At 36.2% G+C, this 21,563-nt stretch overlaps 1 protein-coding gene across 1 annotated transcript in view; it reads left to right on the top strand.

Annotated features, from left to right (window-relative positions):
• Window positions 1–1,980: 1,980 nt before the first annotated feature.
• Window positions 1,981–21,563, top strand: part of col18a1b (collagen type XVIII alpha 1 chain b) — a 138,818-nt gene continuing 119,235 nt past the window's right edge. Inside the window, exons 1-2 of the mRNA XM_088930048.1 lie at window positions 1,981–2,150; window positions 2,237–2,304. Coding sequence (XP_088786174.1) covers window positions 2,140–2,150; window positions 2,237–2,304 — 79 coding nt within the window. The 5' untranslated portion in view covers window positions 1,981–2,139. The remainder of the gene's footprint in view (window positions 2,151–2,236; window positions 2,305–21,563) is intronic.

Raw genomic sequence — 21,563 nt, 5'->3', positions numbered from 1 at the left:
TAAACTTATCATGAATCAACACAGTTATACAGTAGGTTGTGCCATAATTCATAGGTATTTGATCTTGTGATTCTTCCATTTTCTAAAACTCTTCATCCACAGTCATGGGAGAGCTTGAGCCTATCCTTGCAAGCAACAGGCGCAAGGCAGGGTACTACCTGGTTGGGATACCAGTCTATCACAGGACATGTACAGACACATCAGGGGAAATTCTTCCAGAACCCAATTAAATTACCAGTACATCTTCGGACTGTGGGAGGAAGCACACAGTCAATGACAAAAGGAATGCCACGAGAACATAGGGAGAACATACAAACTCTGTACAGATAGCATCCCAGGTCCTAAATTGAACCCAGAGCTCCAGCACTGCGAAACATCAATGCCTGTGCTACACACACATAAGCAGAATTATTCTTTTGCAAAAATTTTCAACTTCAAAAGTTAAGAGACAGTAGTGATATCAAAGATTAGAATTCAGGATAATACTATACAGCAAGAAAAACACAATATAGATTACAACAAGTGGATTGTAAAAAGTGGATTATACTATCTGCAGGTGAAGTCTGAATAAGAGGGTCTTCATTCAACAACAACAATCATCATCTCACAGATAAAACTATGTGACAAAGGTTCACACTTTCTGGGTTGAAAGGCTTTGAAAGTTAATTTAAAACAAATCATTTGAGTTCAAAGCAACTTGATAGCAGGGTTCTTGAAGATGCAGGTGCAGATGAGTAAAGATATTCAAAATAAAATATTGGTGCAGCATGTTTCTTGTTTGTTTTTCCTTTGATCATGGTCCTTGCACAAAACACCCACTTCATTCAAAACTGTGCTGTGATCAAAGAGCTGTTCCTTAATTATTTCCTTTTAGTCCACTCTGGGAAACATGAAGGAAATTTGAAGCATACATTCTATTTAGGGAAATATAAAGTAGTGAACAAACATGGAAACTAGACCCATAGATTTAATTGACATTATCTTATCTATTTCATTGACTGAAAACTTGTTTTTCGTTGTGAAACATTGAACAACATAACTGGAAAACAGTTGCACAGTGCACTTCTCAATGCTTTTAACAAAGTAGTTAAATGTGACCTAACCCCTAATAATATTCATAAACCTAATATAGCAACTGTAGTGATGCAACATATAACATGCTTGAGAAGAGATGATGTATAGATGTGATCTTATGTGTAGTGGGCAGTGCATAGTAGTGCTCTGCTGGTAATAAACGTATAAAATGCCAAAGCATAGAGTTAAATTGTAGAGTTACATTGGAACAGGACTGTATGAAGAAGAAATGAAATATGGTCAGGAAAGGTACTGTATAACCCTTCCTAAGGTGTTCTGTACCTAATTTTCTTAGGTAGCTAATTCCGCCACTGGGGGGCGAGGGAGGAGAATAAGCGGCAACTGCAAAGTTAAACGGAAACTTTGTCTAATGCTCGTCACTAAACCCATTATTACGACAAATTGTACTTTGTGAAGGTCATAACCATTTATTCACACGAAGCTAAGAATCTATGATTAAAAGTGGTCAATAATTACAAATCATGTACGATATAACTGTTTTATATTTCATAAATAAAAAAAACATTCAGTGCTGGGTTTCTTATTTATTTCTACTGCTGTTTCGTTGTATCTACCAATTAGCCTTTGCTACGAAACGCAAAAGGCAGCCATGAAAGGGAAACTAATGAAGAAACTTAGCATGTTGTTGCATTAACAGGGAAATTAATGTAAAAAATAACATTCTGATTAATACAATATCTGAAAGCCCATTAGATGTCATGTAAAGTTATTTTTAAAAAGCTCATTTTGATATGAACAGGTCTGAGAAACATCTCATCCTACTGGTAGAGCTGTGTGTACAGTACTGACATCGTGCGAATTTGGTTCAAGCAGTCTGCCCATTTGCCGTGCTCAAGCGCGTTAGGACCCAGAGGGATTCTCTTCTATCAGCCTTAGCGCTTCACTCTTTTTTTGCACCACACTCTGTAGTCTCATGTCCCACACTCATCAGCTGTTTCACCGGCTTTGAGGCGCTCCAAATCTACAGGGCGACTCATATCTATTTCTCATTAATTTTCATTGAAACTTATGTAGTCTTTTGTGCTCATCAAAACTAAAGCTGCGATGCACAGAAGGTATTTAATTCATTTCGTGTTTTGTGGAGAGGATAAAACTTTGAAATAATTAAAAAAACTAGCCTATACATTTTTCTTCTTTGCAGGTGTTCCTTGTGGCTGGAGCCGCTAATTTGCTTCGTCCTGTTTTTATTGACAGAATCACAGCTGCCAGGTAAGACTGCGGAAAAAGCTTGAAATGCGAAATTGTCTGCGTTAATAATAGGAGGTCTGTGAATCCTCTATTAGCCTGACCCCTAGGGCCGTGGGGAACAGTGGCTTGGTCTGTTAAAATGCAGTTACTTTCTGGCGTTCATTTGAGCGATGCAATGCTAGTGATTAGATTTAGCGTTTATATTTCAGTAGCTTTAGTGTTTAAAGTTTCCACGTTTAATGCAAACCTTGAAGCTTAAAACAGGGAGAAACTTGATAGCTACAAAAAGCTCAATTTTAAATTGAAAGTTAAGATCCTTTGAAATAGTTCCTCGTAAGATGCACTTTAAAAAAAAATAAAATGCGAAGACCTTTATGTTCACGTGTGGAAGACAGAACATTTTTATTTTTTTAATGTCTTATTCTGAAGTTACTGAAGGGTATCGGGGTGCTGAAACTTTCTTACAAGAGATAAAACCGCTCGACAAAGACTCAGTGATCCTTTTGTGCCTGTGCGGCTGTTAAGACTTGGATCTTTTAACAGAGATCTACAGTATATAAAACATTTTCCCACAAATATCTTTCTGTATTTTGACCTAGTACTAAACACCTTATGGTGTTTTCCCTTTACGTAAATTTTTCATCTGATGAAATTGTTCGATAAGCACTGCACATCTATTCTAGCTGTATAAACATTTGGCTTTGTAAGTCATGATTCAAATATTCTTATATCCTGGGGCATCGAATCTGATGCTTGGAATCTACGACCGGCAAAGCCGTCTGCTGACTTTAGTTTTTAACACGTAAGAATTTTGCAGGACATCTTCAAGATTAATGTATACTGTGTTGGAACCTGTTAAGCATTTTTTACTAGTGATAGATCTGAAGTTTGCCAAGCGATAAAACCGGATGTTTTCTGTTTGTTTTTATAACATTTTCACAATTAACTTAAATGCCGCTTTCCAATCGGTAGATAAGGTATCCATTTATAATTTGAAGACCGGGAACTTGACTTATAAATACAGCCTTTTGATTTATAATTACACTCTGATGCCAGTAGAACAAAGTTTTTATCACCTGTGGTAGAGGGTGGCTAAATTTAACATCAGAGTGCAAGTCCTGTGATGGAAAATTATAAAGAAAGAGCCTTCTTAGTATGAAAGTAATTGGATGGATTTAGTGTTGGCACCTGTGAATCAAAGTACAGAGATGCATGTTGGAATCATAATACATGTTCTGCCATTTTAAATGCGGAGCTCATACTGAAGTGCCCATTGAAGTTATCAGATACAACAGAATTGTTGTTTTGTAATTTACTTATCTATTTAACAACTTACATTTAAGAATTGTATTGAGGAGTGGATGTATTGTAAGGTGGAGTTGAAAGATTTTAATATTAGTAAAGACCATGTTGGACCTATGAAGAAGTATGATGTGAAACAATGACTTGTCATCTACTGTATTGTTTTTCCATTTATTTATTTGCTATCTTTGCAGAAATGCTTAATAACAAAGATAAAATTCATATAAACATACAATTTAAAGGTAAGTTGTTACTTTTGGGCTAAGAAAACAATTTTATGTTTTAAAAAACATAAAACATTTTGTGCTGATAAATTGAGTCTTTTTGAAGAAATAGTTATCAGTTCTTTAGATTTTCTTTATAGAAAGACTTGTGGTTGAGAAATAATGCTACTTTTATTTGCCCTGACATTGTTTGCCTCAGCATGACACAGTTTTCAATAAACAGGACATGCAAAAATTACAAATTCAGTTCTAGGCAGTTACACTTTTCCAGAGAAGAAAAAACTATTATGATTTGGACAGCAAAACAAATAGGTGTGCTGAAGTCAAAACATAGAATATGGTATATTCCAATTTGAGGGGACAGTTGTGGCATACATTATGCTTTAACAGTGCAAATAAAAAGTCAACATGTAAAGATCTGCAGCTGAAATTTTAATCATATCACACTTTTACATTCTTTCAGTGACAAAAACAACTTTGCTTGCTCTTCAACTTGAATCAGTGTGCAAAGTCAGCATTTTCAAAATCAAAATATTATTAAAAAGTTCTCTTTTACAGTGCCCAATATTAAAAAGCAATTAATGTTAATTTTGATCACAAAACAGTATTTTAATGAAAGGTGCATTTTTTGTTTGTATTGCAAATCTTATATTGTAGGTAAGACAAAGGATTAAACCATGAAAGATATCACAAATTACTAATGGGTTACTGTGACAGTATCAGTTATTTTTAATGGAGTGTGTCATTTAAGAGAGTGTAAATCAAAACAGAAAATGTACATGGAGGTTTCATTATCTGCTGATGTACCAAGTCTCTGTTCTTTTGCCAATATCTGTGTGAAACCTTGCTCTCTTCAATTCTGACGGACGTACATTCCATGTTCCTCTGAGGCAGAACTCCCAAAATAAAGTGTGTTCCAAGATATTCGGAAACCTCAATGTTTTAATGTAAATGTGTTTTGTGCATTGTAAAATGATATAGCAATGATCACTTAAACCTTTGTTGGTACGTTCATTAGTACTGGTATTAAACAAAACATCTGTAAGTGTTTATTGATTACAATGTTTATGTGGGAGACATACTGTATAAAGCATTATTTTTCCAACTTGATTTTAGTAAAATGAAAGCAACTTTTTCGGCCTTCTTTGTTGTGTCTAGTTGAGTTGAACACGCTGTAAATTTTTTGTTAGCCAAGAAAGTTATTCCTTCCAATTTTATCTGACCATGCTTTAAATGGCTACACATGGATTACTATTATTGACTAAAGTGTCAGAGCAAAGAAATATTTTACAGTCTTCTGTGATGTATATTGTGGGTCTGGAGAAATGGCTTTGCTACTCACCTTTGTCGTAGCAGGTGCACCAACATTTTAATAAACATACATGTAACTTAATTATACTGATTAACATTTGTCATCAGCAGAGTTGTTCAACAGCAGGTGTGCTGTGAGAGTGTATGTTGCCACCATTTGAAGTAACACAAATAAACATCTATGACAAATTTTTGCTCCATGCAGACTTTTGGGATTCAATCCCATGCTTGTTGTATCCATTGTCACTCACATTCAACTTACGTGTTCTCTTTTTGTAAAGCTTCGTTACACAAGTAACATGCGGATGTGACAATATACCAGTAGGACAATACATATCAGGATGAGCCTGCAGTGAGGAAAGCAAGACAGGTCCTAGGACTTGGTCAGTGTAGCACCGTGCAGTCATGTTAGCTCTCTGTCACTACAAATACAGTTGTAATCACTCAACACCCCTACCCAGACCATGACCTTTTGTCAACCCCACCAGTTTTTCTGTTGTACACAACAGTTAGCACCTCTCTCTCCACATCTGTGCCAAACCTGCGAATGGCCAGGATGATCTACACAGAACCTTAGTTTATTATGGATTTGCTCCATGTACTGATGGCGCAAAAGGAATCTTAATCTTGAATAATATTGGTTGCTGACTTTCACCTGGATTTGATATTCAACTGGTTCCTATCAACTCTCTCACTAATAAGGTGATTTTTGTGCGCATACAACAGTGAGTGACACTGTGAGACAATCATGTGAGTGTTTCAAAGTCAGAAATCAATAATAAATTAAGCAAAATGACATCAAAAACTTGTAATCAGTATTCATACATGTACACTTTATTGTTATAAATATGTACATGCATAAATACTGATAGGATCCTTCTGATGATCAGTACAGTATCATTAAAATGCAGCCTTTCTAATCCTTGTGGCTTGTACAAGTAATGCACCTGCATGTGTGTAATTGTGGGGTGCAGCATACTGACAGTCTCTTTCAAGATTACACTCTCCTTTTGCAAACAACATTCCTTGTGTTCTCTAGTGAGCTATTTTTACAAAATGGCTGGTGGGTGTCATCACAGAGGCTTCAGCATTTTTTTGGTGCATTATGTCTCCTCTTGACTGCATGGTGATCCATTAACAGGAGAAGTGCTACATAATTGTGAGATATAATTATCACTATTATTCTTCACACTCCTGTCTGCCACTTCTTTTGGTCTGTGTACTGTACAATGTACTGCACATTTGGACTGTGTAAGTGTCTCAGTAGCGGACAGGCGGTTATCTACTCTATTTTTTATAAATTATTTACCTTTTGGCTTACTTGAGATACCATGTTTCATCAAGTTAAATGCTCTTTGTGTTAAATGCTCCTACAGCTGTCAGATGGAAAGCAGGAAGAAAATGATAGTTGTTGTCTATAAATATTTGATTAGCAAGGACTATTATGCTGTTGCTGCAAAGATATAGCATTTATGAAAAATGTTGTCATTATGTCTCTGAAGACACAAGCGATTTATGGACTAGATTAAGCCATAACCTGTTGCTCTTCAATTCTAAGTTGTGCAGGGCTTTTAAAGTCTCCTGTTCTTGAAGGCCATCCAGAACAAAATAGCTTTTAAAAAGGGTTCATATTCAAACCAAATTGAGTTGTAAAAATGTTTTTAATGTTGTCTTTAAGATTATTGTTTTTGGTTGCTCTGAGTGTTTTAAACATACAGAATGTCTTAACTGATGGTTTCAAGACAGTATCATGCTTTGGGGCTTCACAAATGTTTTCTCACCACTGAAACATGCTAACGCTCAAAATGTCCATTCAGGCAGATACTGCTTATTTAAGGGCACCTTGGAAGAAGTAATTGGGTGTCTCGACATATAATTTGCCTTTTAAAAATTTGTTTTTAATCGCATTCAGTGGGGAGGTTCTTATTATTTCAGAAATAACAACATACAGCAGTCAAATAGCATTAGAAACTCTTGGAACCTTGTTTGTTACTAAACAGTTGTTTTTTTCAATAGCTTTTTTCCCTTAGATCAGTTTTTATAATTGTTTAGAAACAGTGCTGTAAGCATGGTTCAAAGCAGTCTGGAATGTTGAAAAATTTGAATAGGTTGAGTCCTATTGCCCAGATTTTAATGGTTTGAGTCATATCACTAGATAAAAGTGACTGGTATTCCCCAAGAAGTGATGTAGTATTGTCAGAGCATTCCCAGGGTGCAATGGGTGTTAATTTGCTCCTCTTGTCTTTTGATGCTGACTCTTCTCCAGTCCGAGTTAACTCTCTTCTTAAGGCAATGTGGAGCTTGCAGCACGTCAAAAGATAAATGGCTCCGACAGGCATGTTGAAGCAGAATGTCTACAGGTCTTCATTCTCCCCATGCAGTTTTAGGATTCATAGCTATAAATATGAGGCTTAGTTGGTGATTGACAATTGAGAGGGTATATCTTTGGTTAGAATCTGATCTTCATCATTGATTTTGAGGTCAGTCAGAGCTTTCCCACATTTGTTGGAGCTTCCATTCACCCAACCATTATGGGAGAGCTGTTTATTCCTTGTAGAGTTCAGTTTTACTATAAATATTGCTTAAGCTGAATGAAAAATAGTCCTGTATTTTTTGTGTACATGTAAATGTAAATATAAGCTGATATGAATATTACTGATCTAGAGATGTACTGCTATTCAAGAAAATGTGGTTGCTTATGTACAGAGAACACATACTTGGAAATTCATATGGCATTACATGGCGCCTTATCTGTGTGAAGTGAAGTTCATGATTAAGATGATGTGGTAAAGCATTGAAATATACAGTAAATGTGTCATATCTGGTCATTTAATTTGTTTTAATGCTCTCTCAATTATTGTTTTCAAATATTGCTTGGATGGAACAAAGTCTAGACATGAATAATATTTCTACAAATTAATTTCATGATCTTTCAAATAAAAAAAAAAACAAGTATCCCTGAAGTTTAGAATGTGTTAATACCCAGCTATTTACAGATGTCCATAGCTTAGCACAGGTGGAAATGTAGGGCTGTCAAGATTCACACCGTTCTTGAAATTCACACAAGTAAATATACTGTAAATGCCCTGTCCTTCTCTGTTTTTCAGACCAAGCATTAATCTCTTAAGGCAGTGGTTCTCAAACTGTGGTACGCGTACCGGCAGTGGTACACGGCGTGCCGCCAGGTGGTACGCCAAATGACCCTGGAACTGTGTCGTGTGCGCTGAAAAATCGGGACGGGTTTTCATGTTTTGTATTTTAATACGTGTCGAATACGCAGCCTACGTACTACGATACAGTGCGCGCTAATGCTTCAGTGGACACAAGAGATACTCTGTAATTCTATACCACTCTATAGGAATGCGTGCTACGGATGCAAGTGACCAATTGTATTTAAAAAAAGCTACTGTATCTCCAGCAAATAGGGAGAAAGGAGAATGTGCGTGATTTTGGAACAATGCCAACGTTGTAAACACAGGAATGCATAGAAATACGTGCTACGAACGCAGGTAATCTTGTGAGCGCACGAAAGCGTGATAACAGAAAAATATTTAAGAACTGTTCTAATTTGAGAAAAATACACCGAGCGTCTCTGTGTTTCGCTTCCATGCGCATGAAATAAAAACTTTAAATAAATACGGAAATAAAAACGGAAACGCGGAAAAATGCAAGCTTGCGGATTGCTAAAGCAGGTAAGCTACACTATTTTTGAAGAACCTTATTTACCGTTGGCAAAAGAGCTGACACGTATTATGTGTAGAGAAAAAGCTGCTAAACAGCTCGACCTGCTGCCCCCCTCCCCCTGAAAGACACAGTCATTCATAGAATTATTGAAATGAAGGATTATATCAAAAGTACACTGATAGAGCGCGTTAAGATGAGCAGATGTTTTTCACTGCAATTAGATGAGTCTGTAGTCGATTTGGCCAATTTGCTCGTTTACGTTAGATACGAGTTTGAGGGTATGTCCCATGAAGACTTTCTGTTCTGTAAACCGCTACCAACAGGAACTACAGGAGAGCACATATTTCAGCTTCTGAATGAATTTATCGAAGAGAATGGCCTCGACTGGATAAAATGCGTCTGAGTTTGTACAGACGGTGCTAGAGCAATGACAAGCCGACATAACGGTGTAGTTGCACGAATTAGATAGGTTGCTCCAGAAATTAATGTACGCATTACAACATCCACCGCGAGACCTTTGCTGTCAAGAAAATGCCTGACGATTTAATATCTGTTAGACTCTGTTGTGAATTGTATCAAGGCTTGAAAAATTAATTCACATCTGCTTTGCTCAACTAAACAGGCTCACCCCTCTCACTGAAATGGTGCTTTTTTATTAGTTGTTGTTAATGTTTTTTTTCTGTAAAACACTTTGAGAAGCCACCTTTAAAGGCGCTATATCAAATATAGTTTATTATTATAATATTTATTATATGTATGTGTGAGTGTGTGTGCACGCGCGCTCATGTTGGTCGTTGAGAATTTCTGGGGTTCCTATGAGATGATGACTTGTAGATGGTACTTGGATGCTTTGGTTGGATTAGGGGTGGTACTTGGTCCAAAAAGTTTGAGAACCACTGTCTTAAGGTGTTTGCACAAATTTGCCCATGCTTCACCACTTCCATCCACATTATTCACACACATAATTCGAAGGATAGAAAAATCCACACAGAAACTCCAAGGGCATCTAGCTCCTGACCGGAAGGTCCCGGGCTCAATCCCAGGTAGGGGCAAGTGATGTAGCTTGCTCTAATTCCTTCCAGATGGCTCCCAGGTCCACTCAGCCTGCTTTCCAAATGAATACCAGGGGTTAATCATTCTGGGAGTAATTGGCCAACCGGAGCGTGATGCTGACCACATCACCTCCACCTCGTGTTGGATGGTTGAGAGAAATGGTGGCCCTTGCCCCCCATTCACCCTTGGGTCTTTATGGCCTGAAAAAGGGACCTTACCTCCCTACCTTAGTTTATTTTTATTTGTTAGAGCTGCACCAGTCCTTAGTCTGATGCCTTGGTTCTGTTGTATGTGTTGCAGTTTTACTCTGTAATAAATAAAACAGGTGGCGAAGGCACATGTTTTTCAAGGACACTTACATGTTTTAATTTCTCCCAGGGTGGTCCAAAGGTTTTAGTAGCAAGCTAAGTTGATTAGCAATTGATCAGGCACATTTGGACTGACGTTTCTTTTCATATGTAAAATTCTGTTAAACCTGGTTCTATAATCTAATGTTTGATGTAACACTGAATCATATATAGACTCATTTCATTTTTTAGATCTACTGCTGATTGCCTTGAATTGTACAACCAAATTTCTGGTAATTGTGAAACCATACTTTTAGTTTATAGTTTGGAGTACATTGTTAGTGTTTAGACCAGTAACCATTCATTCTCTGCATGCACTAAGAGCAATTAAACTTTCTCTTGTATTTAATCTTTCCATGACCTTAGGCAGGATGGAACCACATCTAAGAAAACACCCTCCTGATGCATTTGTTAAATGAGGTTCCACGTTAGGAATTTTTGCCAACAAAGGATCCCACCCTTCATGTGTTAAAGCCATTCTATTCAGAAGAAGGAATCAACCATTTTTACACTTATGGAGCCAGTCATTTCTTAAAAGTTTTTTTTGAAGTTGTCATACTGTAGGTAATACTGTTACAGTAAAACCAAAACATTCTTACCATTTTGCAGAAAAACAATGTCATTTATGCAAAGGAATTTTTTTAACTGCTCATCTGGTAATTTTATGTTCCAGATAGATAAGGTAACAACAGACTGCAATATCCTGAACCACTTCGAATCACATTTTCATGTTAAAACTGGTCTATGATCTGTTTTTTATGAGTTTGTTTTTAATTTATAAGTTTTGTGTCATCAATTTTTAAGCACTCACAAACCTAAAACCACACTCTTTATAACTGTTTTAGGTTATGTCTGCTTTGGTGTTACCAGCTTTTGGGGGTATTCAGTGTATAATAACTATAGATTATAGTGACTGCATTGGTCAGGAAGGATATGGCATAAATCTGATGTATTAAAACATAATGAGTCATCTCCGTGTTAAAAACAAAGATTGGATGGGATAACACTCTATTGTGAATCTTTGCAGAATTTTCTTTGTAAAGTCTCAAAAACAGGAACTGGAACATAGCATAGTTCCAGAGCTAGTGTGCCAGTTTTTTTTTCCATAAGACTAGGTAGTCTGGAATCACTTGCATAAAGTGCTGCACAAAGTATTTTCAAAATGAAAACAAATTTAGTTTGTCTTCTGTTAAACAGTGTACCCATATTTTTTTAGTTACACTGTCTATGGTTGTTATTTTCTATATGTTATAGGATCAGGGACTGGTAAGTGAACATAAAAGAATGTATACAAGTATAGTTTTATCAACGGCATTTTTTTTACACTTAGGACCTTAGCAAATAACCTTGAGGCTGAGGCTGACTCATACTTAGATATTTGTATACAAGATCTGTTATACATACACAAAAGAACTCTGCTGTCCTCTTGAAGTGACATAGGTAGAGCATGGTCTTTCCACAGACTATAATTATTATAATTATAATTTTGATGTAAACTGAGGTATGGAGAGATTTTTAACAACTACTGTATATATTTGCTGTACATTGTACTGCTACGTTTAGTGCATTAAGATGGATCAGCATGACACTGAAGAATGCTTAATCTTATTGTATATAAAGAAATTCATCCATCCATTTTCTAAATGCTTCATCTAATTCAGGGTTGCAGGAGAGCCAGAACCTATCTTGGCAAGTAATAGGCAGGTAATGCCCTGGATGGGTCCATCATACACAGAAACAGACATACAAACACTCACACCAGGGGCAATTCTCCCAGAAGCCAATTAACTTACCAGTATGTCTTTGGACTGTGGGAGGAAACCAGAGCACCCAGACGAAACCCACATAAACTTGGGGAAGACATACAAACTCCATGCAGATAGTACCTAAGTCCAGAATTGAACTCAGGGCCCCAGCACTCTGAGGCAGCAATGTTAACCACTGTGCCACCATGCTATCCATGTTTCAAAAAAGTAACTTCCTGAAATAATAAAGTGAGCCACACAAATATAATGCTTTTGTTTTTGAGGTTAGCAATTGTTTTTTCCTGCTTTAATATTTTCAGTCTGTACTGGTTGATCTGGGTTTTGACTGGTTTATAAAGCAAGTACAAAGTCTGCAGAAAATGTCTTTGATGTAGTTTAACTTTATACCAGATGGTGTCTAGTGTGCTGCTTGTGTTTTATGCATTTTATTTCAAAAGCTTTTATGCATTTCTCTTCATAAGCTTGATTAATAAATTCACATACTCTTTCACTGACCTTTGCATCTCCTCTGACTGGTTGTGAAAAATAAATTCTTAGATAAACCTTGCATTATTAGTTGTATAATGTACATGACAAAGTTAACAAGTCAGATATTATTTAGGCATACAGCCTTAGAAGGTGCAAAACTGTTTCTGATACTTCAATAGCTAGTTTGTAATTTTCAGTTACTGCTTCAGTTACTCCTGAACTGAAGTAGAGCCTTCAAAGGTTGTATTACTTAACTGGCTATGTTTTCACAGAACTGAATGTTTGAAATATTTGCATCAGGAATCTAGTAATTCTGCTTGCAAGACTCTAATAAATCCCAAGGATTTTAAACCAGCTCCTAATAATTCTTAATCTGGTTTTACCCTATTGTGAGTTCGATTTGTAGTTTATTTATACAGATTGACATTTTGTTGATGCAAATCTGAGTTAAGTACTGTACCTTGCCCAGGGATACAACAGCAGTGCCCCTACTTGAGATTTGAACCCACAATCATCCCGTTAGAAGTCCAGTCCTAAACATTACTTCATCTGCAGCCTGCTAAATTCTGTATGTACTGTCGTAAGTCTGCTTACTGGCCTGGTTGTGAATCTAGTGTTTCCTTATTGCAGGGCGCACTTAATGGCCCTTGAAGTTGCCTTATTTTTTCCATCTTTTATATGTCTTTTTTATTATTGCTGGAAGATAAAGAACACAATTTTCTCACGTCTGTCTTTTTATCCAATAAAAAAACAGGTCATAAGGGTGAGACGTTGTTGGATTTGTCGTGGGTTGATGCCTTGAATAATTTTCTTTGTTTATTCATTCTGGACCTAAAGTTGTTAAGTTTTCATCTTTGGGGAAAATTAAAATGCAGAATTATTTGAACAAATGAGGCAATGTAAATTACACAGTCTTCCACTTACTGTATGTAAAAGAAGAAAAACTGAAACTGAGAGAATATTTAAACTCCTTCATTAGATTTTATCATCTATTTTAAACCAAACAGCTCTTCTAAATGCTGTTATAGCTTAAAAATCAGTACCTGAAACATGGGGGGGGAAAAATATTTCTGTTCATGTGCTAATAAAGTCAGAGTGCCTGAATTTGTAGGCAAAGCCACTGGTGCAATTTCCTGAATTTAAGACTTTTTCCATTTTTTGTTAATTTGCTTTTATTAATATTGGTACATTTTTACATTTTCCTAAAGGGATATAATGGATGTCATTAAATGTATTCCCAGCACCCTGTGCCATTGGATATCACTACATTAGAAGTGAAAAGTTAGCAGCACATAAGATACTTTCACTGCATTTAAGCCTGCAGAACAAAAACAAAAAAATGAGGGAATCTGGTTATCCATTTAACTTAACTTAACAGTGTGTTAATTAACACTTGTATAAAGCGTAAAGGTTTAATTCTAGTTTCAATTCTTATGCATACTATATCAATATCATGCTGTATCATATTGTAGCAGATGAGTCAGTGCCACATCCGCAGATTGCAGGTTTAACATCAATGAAAGTGGTTAGGAAATGTGTGTGGCAGTGTAAAAAGTGATGGAACCAGTTACAACACATAGGTATATCTTGTCATTGGCTGGACATTTGCTGGATTCACATTAAATGTGTGGATTTCGCAACAAAAATCTTTTTCATTTGACTGTCCAATAAGACATAATACAATTTAAAGAAGCCTGGAGGTTATATTTTAATCTTGTTAGTACAGAAAAATATACTTTTGTTGCGAAAATGTTATGTTAGGGGTGTGTATGGCTTTTATGTGGGAAGAAATTTTGATTTAAAGAATCCTTTCCACTTATTTGCTATAATTCTGTTAGCAAACACTTTAGGATGCCACTAATTCTGTGAAAGAGTCTATTTAGCAAAAGTTGGGAAATGGGCTGCTTATATTTGCCTTATATACTCTCTTTATTGTAAAGTACAATGGTATTTTTATATCCTTGGATGTGAGTGGTTTCTGTACAGAAGGGCTTTGACATCTGAGTAGAAAGAGAACAAGGTATTTTTGTTTTTTAAAGGGCAGGAACATGAGTTTAAACTTGATCTGACTTGATTCTTCTCTCCAAGGTGGAGTGCCGTTGCTGAATTTTGAAAAAAAATGCCTGGACTTGTCTTGCAGAATCTCTGAAAAACCAAGTTTCAATCATTAATGTTATCATGCCTTCTTATTTTTCCATTATGCCAGACTGTTTGCCCCAAAGCAGTACTACCTCCGCTTTCTACTTTCTAACAGAATTTGTGCCTTAATTTTCTTTAAGGGTCATGGGGATATTGAAATAATATAATTGGCAGTTTCCAATTTGTATTAACCTTATCTTGGGAAAAACAAATATGTCTAGTACATTTTGCATAAGAGCTTCTTTGTGTTCTTAAATTGCATTTGATTGCCTTTAGACTCATAAAGCACTTGCCAAGACTAATCTTAATCTGTCGAGGTAATTTTTAAACGGGGAGCATCTACTAGTCTGTGGCTGCATGGTCCTGGTAAACCCCCTTAGGTCAATGACAGTTTCCACAAGGATATATATAATAGTGTGTGGGCCATGAATAAATGCTGTTCTGGCTCAGCAGTTTCATGGGTTTGAGTAATCCATGGATTTTCCAGTCAATAAACAGATTCACAAGTGGTCAAAAGGCTTTGTAGGAGATTGGCAGACTCTAGTGGGAGTCATTATCTGTACTGAGAAATGCTGACACAGGTGCTTCATAATGGATTGCGTGATAACCCAGTAACCCCTTTCAACATACCTTAGCTGGGGGGAATGTAAGAACTTTAAAGTAAATTATCAACTCTTAAGCCGGTTACACTGTAGCATGAGTATTTCTAGTATTAAAGTATGCATAAACAGTTTTAGGAGGTCTGGGGGTCTACAACAGATTTTATTTTAGTTTGCTTTTATACCCAGTTTATTCATTTCTTGAGAGACAGGTCTGTAACAGAATGGGACACCTAGGGAATACTTTCCTAGTAAATGGATACATTTGTTTATCTCAAAATACAGGTTGGCCACACACAATGGCTCATGAAGTACTTGCTTATCTTAAGTTTCTAGACGTGAAGAGATCTCATGAAGAGAACCCCCCTTCAGATGAGATGCCAGTTCATGCCAGCTATTCTGTTTTTATTCCTATTTATACAGCTGTGTAGATTAAAGTATCTCACTCAAGGTACAACAACAGTATGTCTAGCGGGGTTTTGAACCCCCTTAAAGATTTACTGAACTGATGCTGTAGCTAAACTACTACAATGTCTTTTGTTGTACTATTCATCGTAGATGAATCCTGCTTCATGATGTCATGTATGTTCATATTCTGTGATTTAGGCTATACAGTGCTCTTACTCTGAAGTGTCTTTCATTCTCATTTTTTCTTGTGACAGTCTTATTTATATTCCTATCGTAATGTATATGGTGCCACAAGTCACAAAAAATGTACTACTGGTTTGTGAATAAGACCACTTTGTTGGTTGCCATGTTTTCAGTGGAGATAAGTGTATATTAGGTAATTCATGTAAATATGGTAGGTTTTATTGTTACCAAAATTGTAGGTTTAATGGAGCTATTAATAAACCAGTGTCAGTGGTTCTTGGTGTCTGAAGAAGAAAATAAAAATCTAAAGCAAAAATGATTCAAAATGGAGGACTGACTGCATAAAAATGTTGTTACTGTGTTAATAGAAATTGGGTCTTTTTTAAGTGAATTAATTTTTTTTTTATTTTGAGGAGTAAGTGCTCCTTTGTTTGAAGAGAAGAAGTAGCTAGTACTGTACATCTCAATAAGGATGACTCAGTCCCCAGAAAACACAGTTCCCTTATCCAGTTCACTAAAAAGACATCTGGACTCTTTCTTGTTTGGTTGCTGTTCGTTTTTGACTTTGATGGGACAAGTTGTACATGTAAAAGTTGAAACTGTCAACAGCTCTTTATCTCACATATGGTTGTGATGTGGACATGAACTTGCGTGGGATAAAGAGTTTGCCTTCAGTGCCTTCAGCTCAGCCTTCAATGTTGAACACTGAGCCGGCTCGTCGTCTGATGCTTAACCTTTATCTCTAGGGTTAAGCCATTGCTTTGCTTTTGTTTTGCTCCTTCTGTTTTAATGCTGTGCATTTTGGCTCATGTCATTTTTTATTGTAATTAAAGGATTCTCAAATATGAGCGACCTTTAAATCTCGTTGGCTTAATTTGAAGAACATGAGGAGGAGGTGTTCTAGGCAGGGCTCCAAGGATAACTGTAGGTCACTCACAGACCTGATAAGTTTTAAGCTGAAAGCAGAAGGCTCATGATGGATGGTAAACTAGGGCTGAGTGTTTGCAAAGTCTGTGTGTAACATGAGTCCCTTTTCTTAAATTACATTCAGCTCATCATTGTAACTGAATAAAGACAGACTGTAAGTTAAATGGCAGTACAGTGGGTGTTTCTGTGTAAGAGGTCAACAGCCTTCTGAAAATATGGAAATGTTTTATATATGATGAGTAGGCAGCTTTGTAAGGGTGGTGACATTCCTTAGATGGCACAGTGGTTAGTGCTCTTATCTCACAGCTCTTCGGTCCTAAATTTGATCTTGAATTGGGTTGACTTCATAACTGTTCTTTTTAAGCAGTAGAGGCATTTTCTTTGCTCTCTCAGCTCAATGATTTGCATTGTCTTGAATAGAGGAGATATTTAGGGCCCTTGGTTGCTGTGGGCAAGAATCAACATACTTAAGAGATAACACCACACAAAATGATAAAATATAAATACATTCTGGCCATTTTGAATTTTTGAAGGAAAAATGCCTTTACTGTAAGTTGCTGTAGCAATGTTAAAACAGTATTAAGTAACTTGAAGGCTCCCTAATTGTTGTCGACCTGGTTACCCAATGGTGATGATACATGAATCAATGTATGACACTCCACTTAGACTCATGTGGTATATTTAGCCTAAAAGATACCATACATATTCAGGCTTTTTTTATTTTTGATATTTTTGGATCATCTTTTTTTTTTATACCAGCCCAATTTGGAGCCACCAATTATTAATTAAACTTCACATTACTATCCCTGTACTGCACAAGTAGAAGTTCCCTAGCAAATGTGAACACTTGCACGAGAAAAGGCCAGGATTCTGGGTGCTGTATTCTGGCCATATTAAGTTTGTTCAGTGTGGATTTAGATACGCCAGCGAATATGACATTACAGTAATCAATCCTAGAGGAGATGAATGTGGTAACCAGCCTTTCAGCTACAGTCAGAGATAACAGGACATAGTCAATAATGACATAGCTCAGGCTTAAACTGGCAAAGTCTGTACTATGGGGCTCACATGCTCTTGAAACAACTGCCATTAGTGCTTGAGCCACTCAGAGTTTTGAAGGGAACTAGTTTCAGAGCTCTCTTCTCCTCTGTATGATTGATGTCTATTCTTTAGGAGCCCGTCTCAAAGTTTGGAGCAGTAGAATCTCTGCAGCTGCATATCGGAAATGTACTACTCAGTGTATCAGTGGCATGTCTTTTGTTTTTGCGCAGTTCTAGGCTTTTTCTCTTCTGACCTTTTGCAATGGATGATGGTTTCTCCAAGCCTGTAAAAGCAGGTGTTTTGTTTTTACATGTCTGCAGGCCTCATCTTTCAGGTATACAGTTGTACCCTGACCTGTTAAAACAGACAGCAAAAGCTGTTAGAACCCACAGGAAAACCATAATTAGTACCTGTACACTCAAAAGAGGTTCTGTAATTGCCTTTGTTAAGATGATATTATGGGCTTGTGTTGTAATGTTTGACTGAGCACCTTCTAAGTACTCTGAAGTCCTTCCTGCCATTCATTAAAGTCTTCTGTATTAACCCCCAAATTCTTGTGTTTTATCCACAAACCTCCTCTAGATTTTAAAACAATTTTGAGAAGATAGTCCTTTTCTGTATATGGAACAAGTAATAGGTTTATTCCATGCTGAAAAAAAGAAGAAAGAGAACAAAATGTTTCGGCCATGGAGCCTTCTTCAGGTGATTTATCAGTATATTTATTCAGTATATACACCTGAAGAAGGCTCCACGGCCGAAACATTTTGTTCTCTTTCTTCTTTTTTTCAGCATGGAATAAACCTATTACTTGTTCCTTTGCAGCCTACGCATGCTGACGCAGCTACCCACCTTTTCTGTATATGCTGTTTATAGCATACCTTGGAAAGATATTTCAGATTCAGATTTTAAAGTTGTTTAAATAGAAAAATACTGTTATATCATTCCTTTCATTTTTCATGATATCAGAACAAAGCCTAGAAACTGCCTGATAAATGAGGAGACATTCTTTTTTTCCCCACATAGAATGCCATTCTGTTTTCACAGCTGCAGACACATCTCTTCTTCAGGGGTGGCTGTGAGAAGTTCATGTTATAGAACTGGGTGTGTTTTACATCACCTGTCAGTATCTTGATACCCAACACCAATATTGCAGTGAAGCCTGGGATAATCTTGTTTATAAGGCTATATACCCTAACAGAATTTGAAGATTTTTGGTATAGACACCACGTTACTCATTGAGGCCAGCCTGTCAAAATTTTAAAGATAAATATACTGAATAGTACAGGGCATTAGTAGAGCTCACTCAATTCAGACATTTGTTTTGTAAAGAATGTTAGCAAATAGGCTAATGTAAGAAAGAACTGCAAAAATAAGATAAAAGTATCACAGACATAAAAACCCTGAAATATTTTGACAGTAGCCCAGTGCTTTAAACATCTGTTTATTTTTCTAGTGTTTTAAAAACATATTTTTTATTTTAAGTCATATAATGATAAAATTGAGCCCTTAATTGATATTTATATTGATACTGAAATATCTTTTAAAGATATTCCTATGTGCTGATTAGGATTCACACAAAATTGATATTTTTTTAATCATAAAATTATCTTCTTCATGCCTATTAGGAATGCTCATAATTATATGAAGCAATTTTTATTGAATTTGTTTATCATTGATGCAATAATAATTTATTGAGATTTGCCATTGCAAGACTTTTATATTATGTGCATGCAACAGTTTCAGTACTGAAAGCTGGTAGGCTAGTATGGTAAATTTATAGTTCATTAATTCATTTTAGAGTAAGAGGTAGATGGATCAACACATTGTCGTGTTTTTCTGAACTTCAGGCTGATTTCTATTATCCTCCATCCTTTAATATCCCCAAGTCTCTGAAGAATATAAATTGCTGTAGCTCTTCTGAGGATTCCTCCGTGGGTTTTAAAGTATTCCCGTCAGGGCTTAGAGTTGCAGAAATACAACACTATTATATGAGCGTAAGAACTGCCTATTTTCTTACCTGAACCTTTGTTCACAAGCTCATGCTCTTATAAAGTATAAAATGAGGAAAGCAAGTAGATTGAAATGACAAACTGAAACAGTGAACTGAAATAGTATTCTGTTCATACTGTTAAAAGTATATTTGAGGTGTTTTAGTCACGCAAGAAACAAAAGATTTTTTTAAATGTAGAATGTGCACCAAATCACAAACCAAAACTTGACCCCCAAACTGAACAAAAATAAACTATAAGCAAACATTTTATTACTTAGAAATATGTTCTCTTCTTTTAATCCACAAAAAGGGTTGCACTATCCTGATGAATCAATAGAGACACAGAGCAAAGGCACTGACTGCTTTTGCAGGCTTGCTTTAGGGATACCCTGGTTATGCTATCCTGCTAAATCCTGGCTACATTCATCCCATTTTCCATTGCCACTGGCAAGTTCCTGCAAAACCATGTAAATCTGAGACTTTTGTTCTCTAGGTTGTAGTAAACATACTGAAAGACTATAATTAGCATAATAGGAAGTCCTCTAAAAAAGTTAACTAAGGACTCCAGGTTTTAACGGCTTGGGGCAAGTACGGTGCAATTTATTCATAGCAACATCAGCCTCCGAATGCTTTAAATGCTTTTAAATAGAATATTTTAACCTTTACGCATTTTTTCATTTTTCCTCAAGATTGTGTTTTGCGGAGTGAAAAAGCACACAGTGATCTTTATTGATGCCAATCTGGATCATTTTCATCCAACTTACGTGCTTGTACGAGACACAGGATATATTAAACTATTCCTGTTTCTTTGCTGCATGGGAGGTCTAGCTGCAGCCAGGAATATTAGACCAAACACGTTCGAAGTTTCATCCCATTGTGTAGAGAAAAGTTCTGTGCACAACAGCACAGGTTTGGATTCTGACATAGCGAGCTGTTGTGAATAGTATTCATGAAGTGCTATTTGTTCCTGCCAGAGAGAGGCCTTTCACTCTAGGTTTTTCTTTGCCTCACAAGGAGATGCCTGTCATTTACTTATGTAGCGGTGGAGTGACATAAGAAGAAATGTTTTAGCATTCAATGGGGTCAGTCTTTACTCTGTGTCACTTATTCCTATATCGTCATGGCTCAGTCTTCTGAGGCAGCCTAGACAGTATCAGTATCCCCATGGACAGACATGATAGGCATTCTAGTTAAAACCACATTTTACATTTGGCCCATAGTTTAGTTTGGGTGTTCTACTTCCGTATAAATTACATATTCCAATTCCAGTTTAAGTAGAACATAAATTTTAATATTTCTGTTTTTTTTTATTTTGTTTCATTGATATTGTAGGGCCCCTAGTAAAGTAGCTTACTGCTTACTGGTAAGATAGGTTGAATAAAATGCGTACCGGACAGTTATCCATTTTTTGATTCAATTAAAAGATTAAATCAATATAATCAGCACTTAGAATATAGAATATTATATTGTGCACTTATTTCAGCTCAATTTATTGTGATATGTACAAGTGCAACTAAATACTTATTTGCCTGTATGCTCAAATACAAAGACAATTTGTAATACAAATTAAAGGAATCACCAAAAACATAAACACAGAACAGCAGCAGCAACAACAAAAAGTTCAATAACAAACAAATTAAAAAACATCAGTGTGATGTGATGAATATGAACATCATATATCATGAAATGTTAATGAAATATCTAATTTGGCTTTTATTTGTAAACTCCTGAAGTCAAACTAAAGCTTTGTAATCAAAGTTTGTTTAATTTATTAATTATGTAAACTCCTAAAAATGTATAGGATTTCAACAAACCAGCTGATGGAAGAGCTAATTATT

Source organism: Atractosteus spatula, chromosome 13 (assembly GCF_055471065.1).
Source record: "Atractosteus spatula isolate fAtrSpa1 chromosome 13, fAtrSpa1.hap1, whole genome shotgun sequence".
NCBI lineage: Eukaryota > Metazoa > Chordata > Actinopteri > Semionotiformes > Lepisosteidae > Atractosteus > Atractosteus spatula.
Note: the sequence above shows the minus strand (reverse complement) of the source record. Positions and strands in the feature narration are given on the sequence as shown.